This window comes from Saccharomyces cerevisiae, chromosome X (assembly GCF_000146045.2).
Source record: "Saccharomyces cerevisiae S288C chromosome X, complete sequence".
In the NCBI taxonomy this organism is placed as follows: domain Eukaryota; kingdom Fungi; phylum Ascomycota; class Saccharomycetes; order Saccharomycetales; family Saccharomycetaceae; genus Saccharomyces; species Saccharomyces cerevisiae.
This window is the reverse complement of record NC_001142.9, coordinates 349343-373876: the sequence shown is the minus strand read 5'-3', so window position 1 is coordinate 373876 and position 24534 is coordinate 349343. Positions and strand designations below refer to the sequence as shown.

The 24534-nt window shown below is 39.1% G+C and overlaps 8 protein-coding genes and 3 non-coding genes across 11 annotated transcripts, besides 2 other annotated features; 3 read left to right on the top strand and 8 right to left on the bottom strand.

The window, feature by feature from the left end:
* Window positions 1-77: 77 nt before the first annotated feature.
* Window positions 78-5129, top strand: NUP192 (Nup192p; the record flags this gene model as incomplete). Its single annotated transcript, NM_001181473.1, has 1 exon — window positions 78-5129. One exon carries the CDS (start codon window positions 78-80, stop codon window positions 5127-5129), a length of 5052 nt encoding a protein of 1683 aa, NP_012495.1.
* Window positions 5130-5503: 374 nt separating this feature from the next.
* NSP1 (FG-nucleoporin NSP1) lies at window positions 5504-8093 on the bottom strand (the record flags this gene model as incomplete). Its single annotated transcript, NM_001181474.3, has 2 exons — window positions 5504-7974; window position 8093. Coding segments are annotated over 2 exons (2472 nt in total).
* Window positions 8094-8431: 338 nt separating this feature from the next.
* On the bottom strand, window positions 8432-12628 carry MHP1 (Mhp1p; the record flags this gene model as incomplete). The annotated part of the gene is made up of 1 exon (NM_001181475.1): window positions 8432-12628. The coding sequence occupies one exon, from the start codon at window positions 12626-12628 to the stop codon at window positions 8432-8434; it is 4197 nt and encodes a 1398-aa protein (NP_012493.1).
* A 345-nt stretch (window positions 12629-12973) lies between these two features.
* On the bottom strand, window positions 12974-13747 carry YJL043W (uncharacterized protein; the record flags this gene model as incomplete). The annotated part of the gene is made up of 1 exon (NM_001181476.1): window positions 12974-13747. The coding sequence occupies one exon, from the start codon at window positions 13745-13747 to the stop codon at window positions 12974-12976; it is 774 nt and encodes a 257-aa protein (NP_012492.1).
* Window positions 13748-14200: 453 nt separating this feature from the next.
* Window positions 14201-15577, top strand: GYP6 (GTPase-activating protein GYP6; the record flags this gene model as incomplete). The annotated part of the gene is made up of 1 exon (NM_001181477.3): window positions 14201-15577. One exon carries the CDS (start codon window positions 14201-14203, stop codon window positions 15575-15577), a length of 1377 nt encoding a protein of 458 aa, NP_012491.3.
* Window positions 15578-15948: 371 nt separating this feature from the next.
* On the bottom strand, window positions 15949-17853 carry SDH9 (succinate dehydrogenase SDH9; the record flags this gene model as incomplete). The annotated part of the gene is made up of 1 exon (NM_001181478.1): window positions 15949-17853. The coding sequence occupies one exon, from the start codon at window positions 17851-17853 to the stop codon at window positions 15949-15951; it is 1905 nt and encodes a 634-aa protein (NP_012490.1).
* Window positions 17854-18349: 496 nt separating this feature from the next.
* YNCJ0012W lies at window positions 18350-18421 on the bottom strand. The gene has a single exon. It is a non-coding gene; the product is annotated as a tRNA-Asp (tRNA).
* Window positions 18422-18431: 10 nt separating this feature from the next.
* On the bottom strand, window positions 18432-18503 carry YNCJ0011W. Its single transcript has one exon. It is a non-coding gene; the product is annotated as a tRNA-Arg (tRNA).
* A 169-nt stretch (window positions 18504-18672) lies between these two features.
* Window positions 18673-19339: a long terminal repeat (Ty1 LTR).
* Window positions 18702-19033: a long terminal repeat (Ty1 LTR).
* A 205-nt stretch (window positions 19340-19544) lies between the features above and the next one.
* SUP7 lies at window positions 19545-19633 on the bottom strand. The gene is given in 2 exon segments: window positions 19545-19580; window positions 19595-19633. It is a non-coding gene; the product is annotated as a tRNA-Tyr (tRNA).
* Window positions 19634-20261: 628 nt separating this feature from the next.
* AIM22 (putative lipoate--protein ligase) lies at window positions 20262-21491 on the bottom strand (the record flags this gene model as incomplete). Its single annotated transcript, NM_001181479.1, has 1 exon — window positions 20262-21491. One exon carries the CDS (start codon window positions 21489-21491, stop codon window positions 20262-20264), a length of 1230 nt encoding a protein of 409 aa, NP_012489.2.
* A 277-nt stretch (window positions 21492-21768) lies between these two features.
* Window positions 21769-24297, top strand: RTT101 (cullin RTT101; the record flags this gene model as incomplete). The annotated part of the gene is made up of 1 exon (NM_001181480.3): window positions 21769-24297. The coding sequence occupies one exon, from the start codon at window positions 21769-21771 to the stop codon at window positions 24295-24297; it is 2529 nt and encodes an 842-aa protein (NP_012488.3).
* Between the last annotated feature and the right edge of the window lie 237 nt (window positions 24298-24534).

Here is a 24534-nt window from a genome sequence, read left to right as displayed (position 1 = left end):
TAAGCACGAAATATATATAACTTATATCACTTGGCATCTAACCTAGTTGAAAAGATTTGTTCCGCAGATAAGAAAAAATGAAATGGTCTGCAATTCCTTTCCAAACATTGTATCGCTCTATTGAGAGTGGTGAGTTCGATTTTGATCTGTTCAAAGAGGTACTTCCTGACTTACAAAATTTGAACTTAAACACAGACAAACTAAAAAACAATGCTAGCCGATCACAATTAGAAAAAGGTGAAATTGAACTATCCGATGGCTCTACTTTTAAGGTCAATCAGGAGTTTATTTTCGAAGCTATTTCTTTGTCCGATGAATTAAACTTGGATGAAATTGTTGCATGTGAACTTATACTTTCTGGTGATACCACCGCTAATAATGGCAAAGTACAATACTTTTTGAGAAGGCAATATATCCTGCAAATTGTTTCTTTTATAGTCAACTGTTTCCACGAAGATACTGAGTTATACCAAGAGCTTATAAAGAATGGAGCTTTAGTTTCTAATATCCTCTCAGCCTTTAAGTTCATTCATACTCAATTATCTGAGATTAAACAACAAATCAATAAGGCTCAGATACTAGAAAACTATAATGCTTTATTCCAACAAAATATCAAGTTTAGGAGAGACTTCTTACTGAGAGAATATGATATTCTGAGTCAAATTTTATATGGTTTAGTGGATAAAGGAGCCATCATGAAAAATAAGGATTTTATACTGTCCTTACTTCATCATGTGTCAGAATTGGATTCCAATGATTTTTTTATAATATATTATACTCCTGCATTTTTCCACCTTTTCGCATCTTTAAGAGTTTTGCCCGATGCAGATGTCAAATTATTACATTCTCAGTTTATGAAAGACTTAAAGGACGACTCCATATATACCAAACCGGTCAAAGTAGCTCTTATTTTCATTTTTTTTGCTTACTTCATTGGGTGGTGTAAAGAAGACCCTAAAAGAAGGGCTGACACGATGGATTTCAAAACTGATGTTGATGAGCCAATGACTTCTGCCGTCGAACTAGGCGCTATTGAACAAATTTTAATATTTGCCGCAGATACATCTATCGTGGAACAAGACAAGAGTATGGAACTTTTCTACGATATAAGGTCCCTGTTAGAAAGGCATATTCCAAGGCTAATTCCTAAACAGTTACTTGATGATGAAAAAATTTTCAGTCAAACGACGAATTCTACCTACAACCCAGCATCCGCAACTGATAATATGAGCGGACGCGGCTTATGGAATCCGTCTTATCCTGGGATGATGTCAACCACGGGTACCGCTCGACTAAATAGTATGCCCAATAACGTCAACGAATATTCTTACACTACTATAGTTTTATCCGATCAGACCCAAGAATTTTTCCTCTCATCCTTTGATGATGTGCTTCAAACTATTATTACAGATTGTGCCTTTTTGCTTACAAAGATTAAGGATGCTGAGGAAGACTCTTTGTTGTCCGGTGAAGACTTAACTTTGGATGACATCTCACTAAAGGCTGACTTAGAAAGATTTTTTCTGTCAATATATTTTTTCTATGCATCAAGGCCCGAATATTCATGTACTTTCTGGTCTGATAAGGAATCAAACGCTTATGGTTTTATTGAGTGGTGTTCGAGATGCAACGACAACTTGATGAGGTCTTGTTTCTATTTGATGGTTTCTAGCTTGTCCTTTGGTCCTGAAAATGCCCTGAATGTCTATCACTATTTTGGCGAAAACAGCTCGATTTCATGGAAAAACATTGCACAGTGTCTCAGTGACTACACTAAGAAAATAAGCAATTTTAACTCGAGCCTCCATAAGAGGCAGCAGTTTAGTGAGTCAACTCATAACGATATCGATTCGACTGCGGTAGCCTTAGAAGAAGGCTTAAATGAAGAAGCTGTAATATTTCTGTCTTCTTTATTAACTTTAGTTGGATCAGTTACATACCAGGTTGACGAGGATGTAAAAAGCTCGCTATCGAAAGTTTTCTCAGATGTCCTATTCGAATTCACCAAGATAAATACACCTCTCGTAGGCGCTGCTTTCAAGGTTATAAGTAACTTGGTTCCAAAACTTGAATCTTCTAGAACAAAATTTTGGTCTTTTCTAGACTCTCTAATTTTCAAGGATTCATCGCTGAATTATTCATCCGAATCTTATAGAAATGCTTTTACAAACGTGTTAACAAAATACTCTGACGTTTTGGGGTTTTTACAACTCTTCCATAATCTGATTTCTATTCATTCTCGTGAAAATAATAGTGAATACATGGTTTTTGGCAAATTGGCATTTCCAACAAGATTAGGTCAGGGATATAGGAAGGTAGGTATATGGCCATATTTTGACTACATTTTCAACGACATTTTAGCGCACGTGGATCAAATTGTTGATATCAGAAATAAAAGAGCCGTCCAGCTTCCTATTTTGAAAATTATCTATACGGGCTTATGCTCTTTTGATTACAGTGTAATTTTAAATTCTATTCCTGCAGCTGCGAATTTGGATGCTTTGGTGGATTGCGAAAATTTCTTCAATTACGTTCAAGAATGCCCAGCTATCCCCATATTCAACTATATTTTCACGGAAAAGATTTACAAAAGTATATTTAATGTAGTTGATGTTGGTGTTGATCAATTGTCCATAGAGTTAGAAGGTGGCAAAAATCAGGCTGAATTGTTGCAGTTAGCTGTGAAAATTATCAATAAAGTATTGGATTATCAGGAGACATACGTGGAAGAATTATTTCCAATTGTTAAGAAGCATGGCAAGACGGATTATTTCTTGCCAAAGAATTATTCTCTTCACGGATTACGTTCATTTTACGATGCAATTTTTTTCAATATTCCACTTGTTGCACACTTGGGTTTATACGTCGGGGTCGATGATCAAATTTTAGCCACAAATTCACTGCGTATTTTGGCGAAACTTTCAGAACGCTCTAATGGCTCCGTTGCGTCTTTGTCTAAGAGAAATAAGTTGTTAACAATATTCGATTCCGTAGATGAATCAGCCAGAATAAAGGATGCATTTATTACACAATTGGAAAGCTCAATAACCGACGCTGGTGTCCTTGCTTTGAAGTTAGAACTATTAGATTTCTTAACATCAAATCTTTCTAATTATAGTCGAACGATGACTATTTCTCATCTGTTATTAGGTTTCCAGGTCTCAAACGTTATATCCCTGGGACCTAACCTAGCAACATTTATATCTTCCGGAACCTCATTACTTGATTCCCTCATAAGCGTGTTGGAAGCTTCATTGAACAGCATTACTAAGGACAATATCGATTATGCACCTATGAGATTGGCTACAGCAGCACTGGAAATTATTCTCAAACTATGTCGTAATCCGTTAACATCTGGTCTACTATATTCATACCTAATCAAAGAAAACTTTTTTGAGAGAATAATGATCCTCGATCCACAAGTGACAAGGTTCACGACATGGAACGGCTCTCCTTTTGACAATTCTACAGAGGAAAAATGTAAGAACTTCATCGAGAGCGAATCCGTTGGTGCATTTCTGTCATTCTTAGCCTACAGGAATTATTGGACACAATATTTGGGTCTGTTCATTCATAAAATTTCATTTTCGGGCACGAAATCAGAGGTTTTAACATATGTGAATTACTTGATATCAAATACAATGTATTCGGTAAGGTTGTTTTCTTTCTTGGATCCATTAAACTATGGCAATATCTGCGAACCAAAAGAGACGTTATCAATTTTCACCAATGTTCCTTTAAATTTGGAACAAGTCACTCTTAACAAGTATTGCTCCGGCAATATCTATGACTTTCACAAAATGGAAAACCTTATGCGCCTGATTAAAAGAGTCCGTGCTGAAAGCTTACATTCTAATTCCTTCAGTCTCACTGTGTCAAAAGAACAATTTTTGAAGGATGCAGATGTCGAGTGTATAAAAGCAAAAAGCCATTTCACGAATATTATATCAAGAAACAAAGCATTGGAGTTGAACCTATCTGTGCTGCACTCTTGGGTACAGTTGGTGCAAATCATTGTTACTGATGGAAAATTGGAACCATCAACAAGATCAAACTTTATTCTGGAGGTTTTTGGTACAATTATTCCGAAGATTAGTGATTATATTGAGTTTAATATAACTTTTTCAGAAGAATTGGTTTCTCTCGCCGTTTTCCTATTTGATATATATAACCGCGATCGTAAGTTGATTACCGACAAAGGCACGGTAGACGGCAGGCTATATCAGTTGTTCAAGACATGTATTCAGGGTATAAACTCCCCACTCTCCTCTGTGGCATTAAGGTCCGATTTCTATATATTAGCAAACCATTATTTGAGTAGAGTTCTAAGCGACCAAGTAGGGTCCGAAAAGGTTCTGCAGGATTTGAGACTAGGAAGTAAAAAATTGGTAGAGATCATATGGAACGATGTTGTTTATGGCGAGGGAACTAGTAGGGTTACAGGTATATTACTATTGGATTCACTTATTCAACTGGCTAATAGAAGTAAAGAGAATTTTATATTGGATTCACTGATGAAAACTACAAGACTGCTCTTAATAATACGTTCGCTGAAAAATACAGATGCTTTGTTAAATTCTACTACAGAGCACATAAACATTGATGATTTGTTATATGAATTGACAGCTTTTAAAGCCACTGTATTCTTTTTAATACGTGTTGCCGAAACTAGAGGTGGAGCTAGCGCTTTAATTGAAAATAATCTATTCCGAATAATCGCGGAATTGTCATTTTTAAAAGTTGATCCTGATTTGGGTCTAGACCTTATGTTTGACGAAGTCTACGTTCAGAATTCCAAATTCTTAAAGGTTAACGTCACCTTGGATAATCCGCTACTAGTTGACAAAGATGCTAATGGTGTTTCCTTGTTTGAGTTAATCGTTCCTATATTCCAATTGATATCAGCTGTTTTAGTGAGCATGGGGAGCTCAAACAAAGCTGTTGTTCAAACGGTAAAGGGTTTACTGAATACGTATAAGAGGCTAGTGATCGGAATATTCAAAAGAGATCTTTTGAGGGAAAAAGAAGATAAGAAAAATTCGTCGGATCCTAATAACCAAAGTTTAAACGAAATGGTGAAGCTAATTGTGATGTTATGCACATTAACAGGATATCAAAATAACGATTAAGTCATTCATTATCACTTTTAAGAATTACTTTTAGGAATCGATTTCATTTTGCAAAATATTTGGTTGTGTACTAAGTACTAAGAAGAAACTATCACAAAAAGTGGCTTTTAGTTTCATACACTACAGAAGCCTTTCTTTGGTTCTGATTTGGTGCGTATTTACTGTCTAATGAAATAAAAATCCAGGTCGTTTACAGATCGGCACGACACATTACAAAAACTTCTTGAAAAAGGAAAAAAACAAGTATGATTGAGGTGTTAAATTAATTGCAGGTTCTGAACCATCGCGTACATTTTGATACCTATATATAATTATTTAATATAGCACATCCTATGTCAAATAAGTGTAGAATAGAGGGAATTTTTTCTTTTAGATCATTTCTTTATCGAGTTGATTTGTTTTTCCAGAGAGGTGGAGTTATCGTCTAGTGACCTTAAAGCGTCGAAATGTGAATTCAAGATTTTGATTAGTTGAATATTTTCGTCTTCATTGTTTATATCGATGTTAGTGGTTTTGTTGAATGTATTACTAACATTGTTGATTTCTACTATTAGAGAAGAAAGATTGGATGACAACGAGTTTAAATTTTCGTCCAAAGTCTGGGCTGTCTTATAGGCCTGTTGTCTTTTTTGGTCATTATTGTTGGCCGCAGCACCTGAACTTGTAGACACAACATCGGACAGAAGTGCCTCTGTCTTGGTTTCAAAATTGTCTAAGAAGTTTTCTAATTCATCCTGTTGCCTCTCGATATATTGTAGAGATTGATCTATTTTGTTTTGACTATGTTCCGCCATCACAGCATCTGAGTATAACTGACTAATTTGTTCACCTCCTTTCACTAGTACCTGATCCCAACTATTAATTTTTTTGGTATACTGTTCAAAATGAGAGGCCGATTCTGTTAGTTGGTTAGTCCATTTCGTTACTAAATCGTCCAGTGTTTTATTGTCGAGAGAAACTGGCTTCAATTCTACTGGTTTAGAATTTAATTTCAAGCTATCACTTGATTTGACATCTGCGGTTGACTTCCCCGTAGAAGATTCCTCTGTTTTCTTCTCATTATCTTTTTGAGCACCAAAAGTAAACGCTGGCTTGCTCGTATCACTGGATTTCTGTTCTTCGGGTTTAGCACCAAAGGAAATGGCAGCCTTCGCCCCATCGCCTTCCTCCTTTCCTGTAGGCTTAGAACCAAATGAAAAGGCTGATTTTGATTCATCACTTTCTTTCTTTTCGTTAGCCTTTGCTCCGAATGAGAAGGCAGGCTTGGAGACTTCATCATTCTTCTTTTCATCGGGTTTAGCACCGAATGAGAAGGCAGGCTTCGAAGAACCACTGTCCTTTTTTTCATTCGATTTAGTACCAAATGAGAAGGCAGGCTTCGAAGAATCACTGTCCTTTTTTTCATCCGATTTAGCACCAAATGAGAAGGCAGGTTTAGAGGCATCGCCATCCTTTTTCTCATCGGACTTTGCTCCAAAAGAGAATGCCGGCTTGGAAGTTTCATTGTTATTCTTTTCCGCGGGCTTGGCACCAAAGGAAAATGCTGGCTTAGCCGTTCCATCTTGCTTGTCTTCATTTGATTTGGCACCAAATGAGAAAGCTGGTTTTGAGGAATTATCATCCTTCTTTTCTTCTGGCTTAGCGCCGAATGAGAAGGCAGGCTTAGAAGTAGCACTAGCTTTATTTTCATCCGGTTTAGCGCCAAAAGAGAAGGCAGGTTTAGAGGCATCACCATCCTTTTTCTCATCAGACTTTGCTCCAAAAGAGAATGCCGGCTTGGAGGTTTCATTGTTATTCTTCTCCGCGGGCTTGGCACCAAAGGAAAATGCTGGCTTAGCCGTTCCATCTTGCTTGTCTTCATTTGATTTGGCACCAAATGAGAAAGCTGGTTTTGAGGAATTATCATCCTTCTTTTCTTCTGGCTTAGCACCGAATGAGAAGGCAGGCTTAGAAGTAGCACCAGCTTTATTTTCATCCGATTTAGCACCAAACGAAAAACTTGGGGTTGTGTTAGTTGTCTTATTGTCGGATGTTGCAGTACCAAAAGAGAGGGCTGGTTTTGCTGGTTCATTAGTTGTAGGTTCGGGTTGCGAAGCTCCAGCTGGGTTAGCACCAGCTGATCCTGAACCAAATGAAAGGGAAGGCTTTGCAGCCTCGTTAACCGTTTTGTTTCCACCTAGTTGTGAACCAAAGGAAAATCCTGTAGTGGGAGCTTGAGCGTCTGTCTTATTACCGACACTTGAATTAAAGGAGAAAGCAGGCTTGTCTGGTTCTGTTTTTTTATCGTCGTTAGTGGTTGCACCAAAGGAAAAGGCTGGCTTATTCGCATTTGCGGTAGCGCCAAATAAGTTATTACTTGTGTTAGCATTACCGGTCGAGCTAGGAGTTGTGTTATTGCCGCCGCCAAAATTCAAACCGCCGAACGCAGGTTTTGTCGTATTGCTATTAGTACTGTTATTGAATAAGGATGAAGAACCAAATGTATTTCCTCCAGCAGTTCCATTGCTCTTCGTTTGTTGAGCACTGGAAGATCCAAAAAGGGATGTCCCTGCACTATTACTACCAAATGTATTAGTCGTAGAATTGTTGCTGCCAAAAACGTTACTTGTGGGGTTACTGTTACCGAATGCAGTATTACCAGTGTTATTGCTACCAAATGCAGGTGTGATTGAAGAGTTTGCATTGTTCGTGTTATTTGGCGCAGAATTGTTGAAACCAAATGTTGATTGACCTGTTCCGAAGGCGCCCGCACCAGTAGAGGAATTCTGATTGGTGGTGTTAGAGTTATTGTTGGCAGTCCCGAACGAAAAGGGCGTTTTGTTTTGTTGAGGTGTATTGAAGTTCACTAATATTAAAAATCATGTAGTTTACAGGTTCGCAGGTTTTCGTTAGTAAATAGGAAGAAATTGTATAGGAGATAAAATTTTGATCGGAAGACAACCGTCCAATGGAAAGAAACATACTTTTTCAAAACGATCAGAGCTTATTACTGTTGGACTGTGCGTTGCAATGGCTCTCCAATAGCGTCTTCAGGTATCACAATCGACACGTCAAATATCACATCTGAGTGGTGCTAACACCATTTATTATTTTCTATAAAAGTTTGAAGAAAAAAACTCATCGGACCCGTCCGGGTTGTCTCAAGTTCTACAAAAGCATTATGCTTACATTAATAATAATAAAAAATACAAAATACTTAAAATAATCATACATGAAAGGATACGTAAATGTCTGAGGGCTCCTTATTATATTTTCGAAACCCAATACAAAAAAGAGATTAAAAAATTAAGAGAAATCCCTTATTATTTAGTACTACTGTTCCGCGCATCCTGGATTTTGTCTAGCACATCATCATAAGCAGCGTCAATGGCATTTTCCTCTGCATTGTTCATAAATTTATCAAATCCAGGCGCATCGGTCGGAGGAATATGAGCATTATCGTTCGTTCTAGAAGTATTGGAGCCTGTGGATATCGGATCAGTGGTAGGGGACGCATTAGCACTTGAATCATTGGATTGGGAGGACTGTTGTTCATCCTTTGTTCTGAACGCGGTCTCTTCTTGGTTTCCCTGTTTTTTGAAAATATGATGCAAGTGGTACCCTTGGCTATGCAGTTCATCAATGACGCCAAGGATAGTAGAGACGTCATTCTTCAACAGAAATTCCTTTATCTGGTCACTATCTAAGGATTGTGCGGCACGATTTAAGATTTCTTTGTCCACTGGCAAATCGCCACCACCGACAAGCTTTTCGTGTTCTAGTTCTCTTTTAATGATAGAGTATTTGTTTTTGATATCAACTTCATCTCGAAATTGTTGATCATTTGCTGGTACGTCTTCGTGATTTACGTTGGAGTCGTCACCTTCTCTGAATTCGACGGCATCTTCTGCATCTGGGCTTGACTTTTCGACTATTGCACTACCGAATGGCATAAGCGCAATATGATCTGAATTTTGTAATATAGATGAGCTTAGTAACATTCTTTGACAGCTTTCGGAATTGGGTTGTGCTTGATTTCCCCCTTTCCGACTTTTTGAGACGGCCTCTGGTGATTTCAAAGTGTTGTTATGTCTTTGTTTCAGCAGGTCACAGCCTCTTTCCAAACTTGCCTCTATGAAGCATAATCTAATCAAAGCTTCCTTACCTTCCAAATTTAATTGTCCATTCAGTTTTAAATCAAAAAGATCATGAACCACTTTACTAATCTTGATACGTGCCAACGCGATTTTGGCCATGAAATTCTCAACCATTTTGTTGTAATGTTCGGAATTATCCGCTTTTTCAGTTAATAAAAGTGATAGTTGGTCCTGTAGGCTTGAAAATTGGCTATCTTTGATATCTTTATCGTCACTATTAACCCTTTTCAACTCCCCTTGAATATTTCTTAAAGCATATAATGAAATTTTTTCCTTAATGTTCTCTGGCATATACACATAGTCCACGTCCAAAGTCATCAAAGATGAACTTTTCCTCACCGCCTCTGCTAGAGCTTTAGACGATGCCAAATCCAATTCCGTTCCTAACATGGAAAAATAATTCAATCTTGAACACATGGGTAATATTTCGGCCAGCATCACTACACTCGTGGAACTTAAATTATTGTAGTCGATATGCAGACGGACAAGATTAACAAAAACAGGTAAAAAATCAATCAGCGTCGGAACACAGTGGGGGAAGATGGCAGGATTGTTCGATATATCCAAGAATTTTAAATTTTCCAAATAACATAAAACGCTTATCAGTTTTAAGACCTCGTTATTCTCAAAAGTGTCGTGTTCGTTCACTCTCAAATTTGTCCCATTTAGAGATAAAAATTTGAAGACGTTTTTCTCGTTAGCTTTTTGTATTTTGCCTAAAACAGCATCGGTGAAAGAGGAAAGTTTGCCATTCAAATCGTTAAAACCAACGTCTAGACCTGTCACTTTTGATTGAACCATCCACTTGGCCAAATCATCACATTGGCTCTTAGATAATCCATTATACGCGAGGCCCAATCTCTCGGTTGCTATACAAGCAACGAGGATGAAGTTTTTGAATTGTGCAGAATTCATCTTGGCCCCGGAAATGACAATTTCCTCCAAACCGCCCATGAGGGCAATAGAAGCTGTCAAAAGGTCCCAGTTCATGTCGGATCTATTTTCCAAGTTGCATTGCATTCTCAGAATTTTTGACTTCAAAGAAGATTTAGAAGGCTTTTGTACATTTGTCTTGATGGAAGGGACCATTGTCAAATCAATAGAGTGCAGAGACTTGGCCTTGGAGACAAAATAACACAGAACTTTCCATCCTTCTTCATCCAAGGGGGTGTTTCTTAGAGAAAGTTTTTGGAAATGCTGTTTGTAAACCAGCGAACTCAAAATTATTCTAAGCATTTGCACGGTTAATTGTACACCGTCCAACGAAAGACATAAAACGGGAGCAATGCTCAAGAAATCGCTGAACGACCAAATTTCCACCATAGAAGGTCTTGGGTTACGTAACTGTAAGATGGGGATAGGGTCCGTCGAGCCCTTTTTCAATTGCTTCAATGTGGCTGGTATGGGCAGAATTTCTCGCAAGTGACAACAACGGGTATACACAATGTCGTGAGGTATCTTCAAAGAAGGTGGGGGAAGAATTTCTCCTTCATCATCTGCGTTCGTACCGTTGGTATCACTGGACACCATGGAGGCCAAAGAGGATGTGGAAGCACCCCTTCTTGAAATCATTGGCTTATCGATGGTCAAATGGCTGGCGGTCTTACTGACAGTGACTTCTTCTTCATTGTTGGTCACGATACGTTTCAATTCGTTAGGTGCCTCTTTGGCTCTGGCCTCTGCAGCAGCTTCTGCAGCGGCCATAACGATGTTTCTCCTTTGAGAATTGTTATCCTCCTCGTCGTGTGCCTCCACTTCGTTCTGCTTTTGAGGGGCCATCTCCTCTTTACTCTTGGCATTTGCGTCGTCTTCCTCGGGATTTAATAGTTTTAATTGCCCGGTCCCCCCAACGACAACACCCAAACTAGTCGATTCCATGATTTTTTTGCGTTCTTGCGGAGTCAACCTATGAATGACAACAGATCCATTAGGCTTCACTTCCACTTCACCTTTACGAGGGTTTTTACTGCATATTTGTTGTGGAGGATCGTTGAAATAGGTGTTCGTAGCAAAGGAGACGTGTTTCAAGGGCCGTATATTCTCGAGGCCGGGGACGGTGGTTATCTTTGAAGGGTCGAACTCCATTGAACTAGAAGACCATAGGGACGTCGATGAGGTGTCTGGATTATTGACGTTTGCAGAAAGGGAGGAGGCATTGGTGCTGTTGTTGTTGTTGTTCCCATAAGAGGTAACTTTCCTTAAAAAGGCGCCGAATTTATGAGAAGAAGGTGTCTGATTATTATTCTGCGCTGACGAGGAAACGTCCGAATTGGAATCCACTGTGTCTACTATCGATGCGTTGCTTGGATGCTTCTTCCTGAAGGCGGAAGGCAATTTGGGTGCGTCGGGATGCGGCGGAATGGGTCTTCCCTTAGCGTCAAATTTCTGGTGAGCAAGTGATTTGGCAGGTTGTGGTTTGTCGTTATGTAATGAGAACGAAGCGCGTCTATTTTTCTTGGTTGTGGGAGACGCAGATGACTTAATAAAGTTCCCTTCTTTGAAGGCGGCTAATTTGTAATCCTTAGATTTGTAGTAGCGCAAGAAATCCATTAATCTAGGATCAGGTCGAGAGCCGCCATAGTTATGATCGTCTGCGGGGGAAGTTCCGTCGACTTTACCCTCTTCTGGTGAGTGGTATGTGCGCATACGGCCATGGTAGTAGCTTTGCGGATGATTTTCGTAATACACTTCTGATTCCGTCTTGGATCTTGTTAACGGTACCACAGTATCGTTATAAGAGGGTGGAGCATTGTACTGCAAAGGCGGTGGTGATTCCGCAGATATGGTAGCCGTTCTTTCTCTTCTTATGGCCGCGCCACGGTCCACGTGAGTCGGAGAGGGTGAGCGCTCTTTCCTTTCTCGTTCCTTCTCCTGTTGTTCCTGATCCTTCTTCCTATGGCCAAACAGACTCTTAAAGAATCCGACCTTCTTAGGTGCAGGAGCATCTTCCGTGTGATGGTGGTGGCGGTGGTGGTGATGATGTCCGGAGTCAGCCTCAACGTTAGACAGGTTAGTCTCCACCACTGACTTCGACCTACCCCTAGGGGGAGGAATGTTTGTGGGAACGGATGTAGACCCAGCGTTAGCACGCTGATTATCCATTAGCAAGCTCGCAGCTACGGAGTGACGGCGTCCCTTATCGTTTGAAGAAAGAATGCTGCTGGAAGAGTCTACAGACGTTTCGAAAACGGGCGGGCGAGCAGTGTCCATCTGGATGTCAGGAGCCACACTGTTGGCCTTGGACTCGGATTTCCCTGGTCTGGAGCTCTTGCTGGTGGAGGCACTGGGCCTGACCAACCATCCAACGTCGATGCAGGGGATTCGGTGCTCCTTAAGCAACTTTTGCGTGTCCTTGGAGTCCATGGAGCAGTTGTAGGGCTATCTTGTATATTTTGCGTATTTAAGTGCGATTATGCGAGTGCCTGAGTGGTGTATATGTATGTACATATGAACGCTTTAAGGCAGAAGCTTGTTATATAAAGGAGAATGAGAACGCAGCATTTGCTTGTACAGCCAGATGCTTCGAGTGAAACACCGTTGCGTAAATTGAACCTGAACGTTCTAGATGCGAAAACAATACAATAAGCCAATAACGTAAACAGTCGCGCAGCACGAGGAAGGGGGGAGAGCAAGCTGTCCAGGACGGGTGAACATCGAACGGGGCCGACGGCCTAAAAGAGAAGCTGATGAAAAAAAAAAAGGCCCGGGCTACCATTGGAACAACGGGTCCGTAGTAGGTAGCGCACCCAACAGTGCCTCCAACTGCACCACACACTTGCGCTGTCGCCCTTTTGATGCTTCGTCTTCGTCCTCTATCTGCATGTTGTAATCAGACCCGTAGCGCGACCAAATGTCGTAGTCGTCAACATGCGGTGTGGCGTACACCAACTCCGGTGACGACGTCCAAAGTAGCTGCAGCGGCATTTCGCTCGCGTGCCTGATCTCACAATCATGCAGCACAGACCTTAGGTCCCTGGTGCTCATTGCAGTTTCGCCAATAAACAGCATGGGGATGATGATAGTCCGTGACTGTTGCCAGGGAAATCTCCACTTGGGTCGGTTGGTACAGCCTGTGTGTTTTACCGTTGATGGGCCCATGTAGTGGGACCAGTCATCCAAGAGCCTAGCATAGCTTTGACGTAGCGGCGCCGTCGCGGCGCCGCTTTCAAAGCTAGCCGGGTTGGCGATCTCGATGGGTATTATGGTGTTGCATTTCTGCAGGAGGTCGATACAGTCGGTGATCTGGTGTAGGGTCATCGCCATAGCAAACAATTTCTGCGTCAGTCCGGCAGTACGGCCACTAGCAAAGTCTTCGTCAGTAAGTGCCACAATGTCGTGGCACTTTGGTACTAGACTTTTCAGAATCTCCAATTGTTCGCTGATGGCTTCACAGCGCTGAAAACAGCAGTAAGTGTTGACCAACTTACCAAAAGATGCATTTATATCCGTGTAACGCTCCAGTCCGGAATAATCAACAAACATGGCTTGCGGTTTTCCTGAACACTCACCTTTTAGTATTCTTTTTTTCTTTTTTTTCTATTTTTTTTTCGACATAATTATTATTTTTTCTTGAATTATTTACTGACGCAAAGTTCTGACCACAGAAAAATTCCACGTCTTATTTTGCCCATGCCAGCCGTAGAATACGCACACGTGTACGCATGCTCCAAGTGTTATTGTAACTGGATGGTGCGCTGGTTTAGGCCTGTAAGCGGTCGTAAAGGAAAACCGGATATTATGTTACCCGCTTCTCCTACGGCATTACTAGTTCCTTTTTTTTTTTTTTTCAATTTTTCCATTGAGTTTTCCATAATCGGTACAGCAGCGTTTAATTTCATTACCTTTTTCAGAACAATGGGGGAGAGTTGTCAAGAGAATTGGCATACATAGAGAGGGTTAGCTGTCGTGCGTTTGTATTTTTTCGCTTATGCAACCATGAAGGATGTCTTACAATGGGCGATTGACCACTACGAGACAAGAGACCAACTGGTGCAGAAGGGAATTTGGAAAGGTGAACTCTACCATGACTCTATCTTTAAAGAAAATAGTAGAGGCTGGCTCTGGAAAGCTTTGCTTCTGTGTGATGAAAACAACAACTGCTTGTTAACTGATAACTTTAAAGGTTTGGACCTTAACCAGTTCGGCTTGGTGCCAGTGCCTATGCTGGCAGATGGCGACAACTATGACGAAAATCATAATGCAAATGTACCTAAAAGGGTCTTGCACTCGAACGTTTCCTCCTCAGTGGGAATCAGGAGGCTGACTCCCGTCGAGGCTGTTGAAAAACATCCCTTGTCTGATGACAATGACAAAACTAAAGGTTCTTTGTCCAAGGGAAGTGATGAAAAGCCGTTGACACTGAGGGAAACTCTGGAAATTATAGATTTGGACCTCTCAAGGATAATGCTTGACGATATATTTCAGGAACCCAAGGTTCATGCTCAAATGAGACAACTTTTGTACAATTACCTGCTTATACATCAAAGCGAACACCTACAGTATAAACAAGGGTTCCACGAAATATTAAGCGTCATTTATCTGCAATTATATCACGGTACAGATCTCGATAATACCGATTTGCAAAACGTTCTGATTATCTTTAACAAGCTAATGAACCAAATCGAACCGATTTTTTATAACGAAGAAAATTTGATTAACTGGGATAAGAGAGTATTCACGAAAATCTTTAGGATTTGTTTGCCAGACTTGTTTTCAAAGGTTTTTTACCAACCACCAAAAACGGGCAGCGGGAAGAAAAAAAACGTAGACCATCTGATTCACTCCAACCTAATCTGGCTCATCCGATGGACAAGGTTGTTATTTTTAAGAGAATTACCCTTAAAATATGTGCTAATCGTTTGGGACCACGTCCTGACGTTCAATTATCCCTTGGATATTTTCATTGCATGCACTATCATCACCCTTTTGTTATCCATTTACGATGAGCTTCACGAACTAGTGAGCCAAGGTGACTATGAACATACGAATAATAACGATGAATTTGTTGAATTGATTTTGCATTTCAAGAAAATTTTTGAAAAGGAAGATGCCAGTAAAGATGATGAAAAGTTTTTAGACCTGTGTAAGGTCACTGGAAATTTATGTGAATTGTGGTATGGAAAAAATTACGACGATATGAGATTGATTTGCGACACTTTTATAAATGCGAAGTTCGGCATAAAGACTAGTGATGTTTTAAGTATGGAAACAGCAAAGTTGACTATTGATCCTAATAGACAATCACTCGAAAACAAACTGAGGGAGAGGGTAAGGCAAACAATTTTGAAGAACAAAAAGAAAATAAGCCAATAAGTTTTTCTTGTCAATTACTCGTTGTTATTTGTTTGAAATCCCAGCCTGCACACCCGCACGACAAAATCAAAAAAAAAAAAAAAAAAACCCAGCTACCACCAACAAACAGATAGCCCACATGTCATATTTCCTAATGAGCTGGTTTCCCTCTGATATTTTTGCATATTGCAGCTCGACGTATATTGTACTTCAATGTCTTGCATAAAATTATATAGCATAATAGATAAGGTGTAAGTTGACAGTAAACGAGTACTATTGACCAAGAATCAATGAGAGAGATAGAGAGAAAAATAAGAAAAAAGGGAAAGATCATTTTTGCCAGATCAATAAATAAGTTTGCCCTCCAAAATAAATAAATAAATAAATAAGAATTAATAGGATCTGACAGCTGGAGGGACTGGGGCGCATTCATTCTCATCTAAAGTATGTGCGATTACATTCCTGTACTTGATTTTTACAGGTGTTGATGTCCCCTTTTGCCATGATAATGTGTGCTTTCTCCAATTCACATCATCTCTTTTTGCATAGTCCTCTCTCGCATGAGCACCACGAGACTCCTTTCTTTTGGAAGCAGAAACAGCCGTTTGTGTGGCACAAGTAAGTAAATTTTGCAATTCCAGAGTTTCTACGAGATCAGAATTCCAGATCATTGACTTATCAGAAACGTGCACATCCTCAAATGTCTTGTCCACTTCAGTAATATTTCTAACACCTTCATCTAGAGTGTCTTGCGTCCTGAAAACAGAAACATCTTTTTGCATTGTCCTTTGCATGTTCAACCTGATTTGAGAGGTTTTCAGTGAGCCGCGAGCATTTCTTACTTTATCCAAATTAGCAATTGACTCGTGCCCGATGTTTGAAGCCAATGGCTTATGAGGCAAGCCAGGCTGTAATGTGTCAGCAATGGTATTTGCAACGGCGCGACCGAAAACGACTAAATCCAGTAGTGAGTTAGCGCCTAATCTGTTCGCTCCATGAACCGATACGCAAGCAGCTTCACCACACGCCATCAATCCTGGGATGACCTTATCCTCTCCAGTTTCCTCGTCAATGGTCAATGCTTCACCAGTCCATTTTGTGGGAATGCCTCCCATATTATAATGGACAGTTGGCAAGACAGGAATTGGCTCCTGGGTGACATCGACACCCGCAAAGACAGCAGCTGTTTCAGATATTCCCGGTAGCCTTTCCTTTAGTACCTCAGGTGGTAGATGGCTTAATTGTAAAAGGATATGATCCTTGTTTTTCCCGACACCTCTGCCAGCCCTGATTTCCATGGTGATTGCTCTGGAAACAACATCCCTGCTTGCCAAGTCCTTGGCAGTAGGAGCATAGCGTTCCATAAACCTTTCTCCTTCAGAATTCAATAAAAATCCACCCTCACCACGGGCACCTTCAGTGATTAGGCAGCCAGACCCATAAATTCCTGACGGATGAAATTGAACAAATTCTAAATCCTCTAGTGGAAATCCAGCGCGAGAAACCATAGCATTACCGTCACCTGTACAAGTGTGAGCAGAAGTGCAAGAGAAGTAAGCTCTACCGTATCCGCCTGTCGCGATGACGGTCTTATGTGCTCTGAATCTGTGAATTGTACCGTCCTCCTGATTATAGGCAATGACACCCACAACCTCGCCATTATGGGTCAACAAATCCATTGCAAAGTATTCAATAAAGAAGTGTGTATTATTTTTCAGCGCTTGTCCATACAATGTATGAAGCATTGCGTGACCTGTTCTATCTGCCACCGCACAAGTCCTATAGGCCTGTCCACCTTTACCAAAATCTTTGGATTGTCCCCCAAATGCTCTCTGGTAAATCCTTCCATCTTCAGTCCTCGAAAAGGGCATACCGTAATGTTCTAGTTCAATGACAGACTTAGGTGCTTCTCTTGTCATGTAATGGATTGCATCTTGGTCTCCGAGCCAGTCAGAACCCTTGACAGTGTCGTACATGTGCGATTTCCAATCATCTGGATGCATATTTCCCAGCGCAGCATTAATTCCACCCTGAGCAGCCACAGTATGTGACCTTGTTGGAAACAACTTGGATAAACAAGCAGTCTTGTATCCAGCTTCAGCCAAACCGAAAGCTGCTCTTAAACCTGCACCGCCAGCGCCTACCACCACACAATCATATTCATGGTCGATAATATGATATTTGGCCGGCGGTTTCGATTCAGATTTCACTTCCCCAATTTGACGAACAACAGAGGAAGAAGTGAAAGTTCTTTGCAAGATGTATGATTTTGTTATTCCTTTTTTCAAAGATAACATAATTTATTAGCTCACGTGTATACATGTATATAGATATACGTATTTAGGCTCCTTCTTTTCTTATTTTAGCAGATAATTATTTAGAAAGTATATATAAGAACTTAGCTCTGACTAGAGTGAAAGAAATTTGCCGAAGTGTCGGTTGGATTGCCTTTTTTGCCACCTTGTGGAACCTTACTGTTCCGTTAAAGGGAAGACCCTTATATTCTAAAGGGAGCCACATAAGTCCGGAGAAGAGGAGCGCGACCTGAGAAAAGCGACTTGAGCGGCTAACGGGTTAATAAAGCTTACGGAAAATTAATGCATTGCAGCTTCCTATGAGTTTTGTCATTCTTATAGAAGCCGAAAATTCAAATAGATGATTTCTTGCGTGGAACCATAGGTATTCACACTATCTCTTCACAAAACTTGTTATATTGCAAGTATCTGTTGCCTCACATACGTACTGTATCAATCTGGATCTTAAAGTAGTAACTACAACAGCTTCAAAAAAAATCTCCGCGACGGGGAATTGAACCCCGATCTGGCACGCGACAAGCGCCCATTCTGACCATTAAACTATCACGGAAGAAACAAAGCACTCACGATGGGGGTCGAACCCATAATCTTCTGATTAGAAGTCAGACGCGTTGCCATTACGCCACGCGAGCTACTGTTTGTTGGAAGATTGGGATTAAAGGTAAACTATGCTTTGATTTCACCAATCTCGCAAACCAACGTTGAAAATCTAAACTCTCCTACTACATTTGCGTTTGGTAGCAGAATGTTGAGGAATAATAACCAATTACCATTTAGTTGACTAGTATTTATATGTCAACACTGTTGGAATAAAAATCAACTATCGTCTATGTTGGAATAAAAATCAACTATCATCTACTAACTAGTATTTACGTTGCTAGTATATTATCATATACGGTGTTAGAAGATGACGCAAATGATGAGAAATAGTCATCTAAATTAGTGGAAGCTGAAACGCAAGGATTGATAATGTAATAGGATCAATGAATATTAACATATAAAATGATGATAATAATATTTATAGAATTGTATAGAATTGCAGATTCCCTTTTATGGATTCCTAAATCCTCGAGGAGAACTTCTAGTATATCTACATACCTAATATTATTGCCTTATTAAAAATGGAATCCCAACAATTACATCAAAATCCACATTCTCTTCAGTCTATCAACTAGTAGTCATACTACCAATATATTATCATATATGGTGCTAAGATGATGGCATAAGTTATGAGAAGCTGTCATCGAAGTTAGAGGAAGCTGAAGTGCAAGGATTGATAATGTAATAGGATAATGAAACATATAAAACGGAATAAGGAATAAAACGGAATATTAGTATATAGAAATATAGGTTCCATTATGAGGATTCCTAGATCCTCGAGGAGAACTTCTAGTATATTCTGTATACCTAATATTATAGCCTTTATCAACAATGGAATCCCAACAATTATCTCAAAATTCACCAATTTTCATCTTTATCAAAAATGGAATTCCAACAATTATTAAGTTATAACCAAAATTAAAAATTCACATATTTCTCACAAACAAAATCTTTACAATCACTTATTGATCAGATATAATCCTGCAAAATGGAAAGAAATTATTAATTATGAAGAAGGGTACGGCGGCCAAGAGAAATTTCATCCACATTCTATTTAGAGCACATTAAAAAAATCTCCCGGGGGCGAGTCGAACGCCCGATCTCAAGATTTCGTAGTGGTAAATTACAGTCTTGCGCCTTAAACCAACTTGGCTACCGAGAGTGATAAATGATTAATAACCAAAAAATTTTGTTTCATCATACAAATTCAAAGAAAGTATTGTTTCATAAGAATGTTGCTGAAAGGACTTTGAGTGAATTGTGAACAGTTTGATAATTATTGGTCCAAATGGCGACATTGAAGACACAGTGTAAATTATTCAATGATGATTTGGCCTGGTTTTTACAAATGATTTTATCGACGTCAAGAGGATACAGTTCAAGAACGGTTAAGCGACATTGACAAAAAATGCTCAAAAACCACTGGTGCAACTTTACTGGTGGCAGTTTTTTGAAGTGAAAAGGAACTTTATTCTGGAGCGGAAGAAATTCAATAAATGTCACCACAATACCGATGCTATTCTTAGATGATCGATAAAATTAAGTACTATCTGTCGGTTTCTCAAATAACAGTATAAATATTTAGTTCACATTTAGAGACGGCTGAATCGTAACAAAATATAGTTCTTATAGATCTAAAGTACGAACACTCCTAATGTATCGCTTATATTGAAGTTTGCTGTGAATCTAGGACGCGTCTGCTGAAATATGCTGAATCAGTTTCCGGTGAAAGACTTTAATTTTGATATTTACCTACGTTATTTACAAGTGAATTGAAATATTCATCAACGTTATGTGTAACTGTCAATATTCTCCAAAAATCCTTTGAATTCCAAGCCGATTAAATCATTTCTATCACAATCATAAATCATGCCCTTTTCGACTTTAATTGTTAAGCCTTTATCTTTAATCTTCACTGAAAATTTAGGCCCCGAGAAATATTTCCATTGTTCGCTCTGTAAGGTGTTCATAGCATCTTTAATCTCATCGTTTATAGATTTAAACTCGTCACAGTAATATATAGGTATTTCGCCGTCAACTTTGAATGTTTTCTGAAAACGCTCGGATACCACTGCAATGAACTGATTAGGAGTAATTATACCAACATTTTTGATTTTTGATTTTACACTATGAACTCCACTTGACTCCCATTCCATATTGTTCGGTAGTGAGGGTTCTAATAAGCCGCTAAACTGTTCTAAATCCGCATTAAGCAACATCGTTGCATGATGGTATGCTTTGCCACCGGCAATTTTATAAGCACTGCCACTAATTTTAAACCCGTCCTGAATAATATCTCCTCTCTCATTCAAATCTAGTCTTAGTTCGGGATTCAATGAATTTAACCACTTAATTATCATTTTGTTGAAAAACTTTGTTTCGAATTTCTCCCTTGATGTTAAATATGAATAATTAACATTGCCCAAATCATGCAGTACAGTGCCACCTCCAGAAAATCTTCTAAGTAGTTCGAAATTCTTACTCTTCAGCTTAGCAAGATCTACTTCCTGCCACAGATTTTGGTTTTTGCCTATAACGGCGCACCTATCATTGATGTAAAATAACAGTCTGCAATTATCGGGACCTCTTTTGGCTCTTGGTGTATTCTTGAAAACATAGTTTTCAAGGGCCAAATTATAATAAGGACTGGTGGATAAACTTTGTATAACAAATCTGCCCTTTGCCTTTACTATATTTTCCAATTGTGAAGCAGACATGATCTGTTTGGCATATCCAATATTATAGAAATTGTACAAGTCTTTATTAAAAGCACTGATATCTTCTTCCATAGAGCTGGCCTTCGTCGTATCATAATCAGATTTACCTTCATCCTGCAAAATTGAAACGTTATCATTTGAAGGTGTAAACATGTTTTCATACATTGAGTTTATATCATGATATTTATCGTCTGCGTCTTTTGCCCATCGTGTAAGTGTGTGAAATAAAGTGGTGCAATGTATGAGGTTTCGCTGTCCCACATATCGAGGGGAGAGTGCCCAATTACTTAGCATCATAGACATAATGTAAACATCAAAGAAAAGTCTAGTGTTTTCTTCTTTTGTATTCATCAAAAATTCTACATACGTGAGCTCGGAGATTTTTGGATGTTCAATATTCCTGATTAAGTATGACGAAGCGGAACGCATAGCTATCCTTTGCGTAATGATGAATATGAACAATGCGAATGAAGATCATCGATATCTTTGCACTAAAAGACTACTTTGAAGGAATCCTCAAGATATTAAACCCACCAATCTTTTTTACTGGTATAAATTCTCGTACGGGTTCACAGGAACAATGATAAATGAGAGCGTTTCCAAGAGAGAAGGATTCCACGAGTCTATAAGCAGAGAGACGAGTGCAAGCAACGCTTTAGGACTATACAATAAATTTAACGATGAGCGAAATCCCAGGTATCGAACGATGATTGCTGAGCTGCACGAGTTTTTTCACCTTACTTTAGCTGAAACTATAACTGAAACTGACGTGAAAGAATTGGAGTGTAATAAAGAAAAGGCCGCTAAATTTAGAAAGCTAATGCCTAAGATGTTGAACAATTGCCGTGAATTAACGCAAAGGAAATCATACATTCCTTACAACTCAGAATTTAATGGGAATGACGAAAAGCAAAAGAAGTTTCAGCTGCTACATCAACACCAAATTGTGCTGAGTTTTCAAGAATTTTGTGATGAATTGGCAAAGTTAATAATTGACGCGCACGTCCTTAGCTTTTTGACCAGATGCGACTATTCTTATGAAATTATACCCAAAAATTGGACCTCTTTTTACAAGCTATTTCAGTACGTAATGGGTGCCGTTGGTCCTATTATATCGTATGTGCCGGTAAATTATCCCATGATAAGAAAAGAACTAGGATTTGAGACCTTAACGATATTTCAGTATTATGATTCCAAACTTTTCGAATGTATGAAGTCACATTTTGGAAGGGAATTTTCCACCCTTGTAAGCGCTACTATTCATCACTATATTCATATGTTTCCAATAACGAATACAATGTTAGAGAAGGAAGTTCCTATGCTCCGTATAATGTCTAACTGCAATTTTAGTATAGAGGGCTTGAGCCCCAAAGATTTTTATATGAAAACTCTCAGACAATATTACTGTGAGGAATCAAATTTAAGGCCGAGGCTGGAAACTTTCAAGAATTTTAAGGTACTATTGACGAGGAATGCATTATTAGCATCTTTATTTTCCCCTGAATGGGTCAGCGATGCAAATGACCTATTTATAAGCCATCTACTGTTGAACAAGAAGTCTATTAGCGAATACATAGAAATTGGGAAGGACACTTATGATGAAGAAAAAGAGAGATATTTCAAAACTGAGACACACTTTAGCTTATTGATGTTTAGAAATGCTTTTGAAGCAAAAAATATGCTGTCAAAATTCAAGGAATTCTGTGATGATGCCGTTTCAGAAAAGTTAAAGGCAGCATATGGATCCAATCATGATACTGAAAGGCTATTTGATGAGGTAGTTCAGCTAGCTAATGTAGATCACCTCAAAATATACTCCGATTCCATCGAGTACCATTTATGTAATTTACTTGGAAGTACCAGCAAAGCCATAGAACAGTATGTCAAATATTTTGAGTCACATTTATTCATCATCGTCAGAAAGATAAAAACAACTAAAAAAGACCTACCCAGAGATATGAAAATAAAGTATCTCAACGAAAATCTTCCTATATTGAGACTGAAGTTCGTTAACCTTCCCACATTTCCTAATTTTTTCGAAAGATCAATTTTCAGAAAGACGATCTTACAAAGTGATCAAAATTCCTCATTTATTAAGGATATATTACCTGTTTACAAAGACAGCCTCATGGAACTTTTCAAACAAAGAATCATAACAAATGTCTCACAAGAGGATGAAATGCGATACCGAGATCAATATCAACCCTATTTATCGCAATTCTTTCAGCCGGTAGAGGTTATGGCAGATCTGAGAATCAAATATGCATCGTTCTTGTCGTTTTATGAGAATATCGAGGCTGCTGTGAAGTTCGGGAAGACATACAATGAAAACAACAGCAAGTCATTTTTCCCACTTATCTTTGATAGAGAAAGAATTCCCAAAGTTTTTCAGCAATCCAACGAAGTAAAGAAAAATTTTGTCCTACCTCAAGAGATGGATGATACGTGGAACCAATTTCTCCGTAATTATCACGAGCAGAATAAAGTGGAAGATTCAGATGCTTCCAAAAAAGAGCTATATCCGATGTGGAACTTGCACCACTGCGAAGTGGAGTCGCCTTATATCATACAGGATGGAACTAACCTAATATTTGAATTGACCCTTTTCCAAACATGTGTGCTGACTTTATTCAACGAAAGCGATCATTTGACCTTGCAAGTTATATCAGAGCAAACGAAACTGGCGTACAAAGACTTAGCGCTAGTCTTAAAATCCTTCTGCAATTATAAAATTCTGACAAGAGATATTGACAACACATACAGTATCAACGAGAGCTTCAAACCTGATATGAAAAAAGTGAAAAATGGGAAACTACGTGTGGTTCTACCGAGAACCGCGTCTCTCCAAAGTAGCAACACAGGCGGTGAAAGAACCAGTTCTGCACACCACGAAGGAAGTAATTCCCAATGGACCCAAGAATTACTAAAGGCATGCATAACTAGATCCGTTAAGAGCGAGAGGAATGGGCTAGACTACGACCATTTATTTGAAACGGTAAAGCAGCAGATAAAAGGCTTTAGTGTTGGTGAGTTCAAAGACGCCTTGGCCAAGTTGTTACGAGACAAATTCATAACTAGGGACGAATCAACAGCAACTTACAAGTACTAAGACTGGTGCCATCTTATATATTACCTAACTACTGAGATAGTTTATAATCCGTACCAGCCCTAACTTTTTTTCCGACAGCATTTTATTTCCTTTCGTTTTTTTCGACTTCGTCGCTTTCTCCTCCATATAAAAAAACATCAAGAGATAAAAACTATCTTTCTTGTCCTTGTCCACGTTCAATACAACAGTTACACTGCAAACGACATTAGTGCAAATGCAAACTGTAGTCAATTTGCC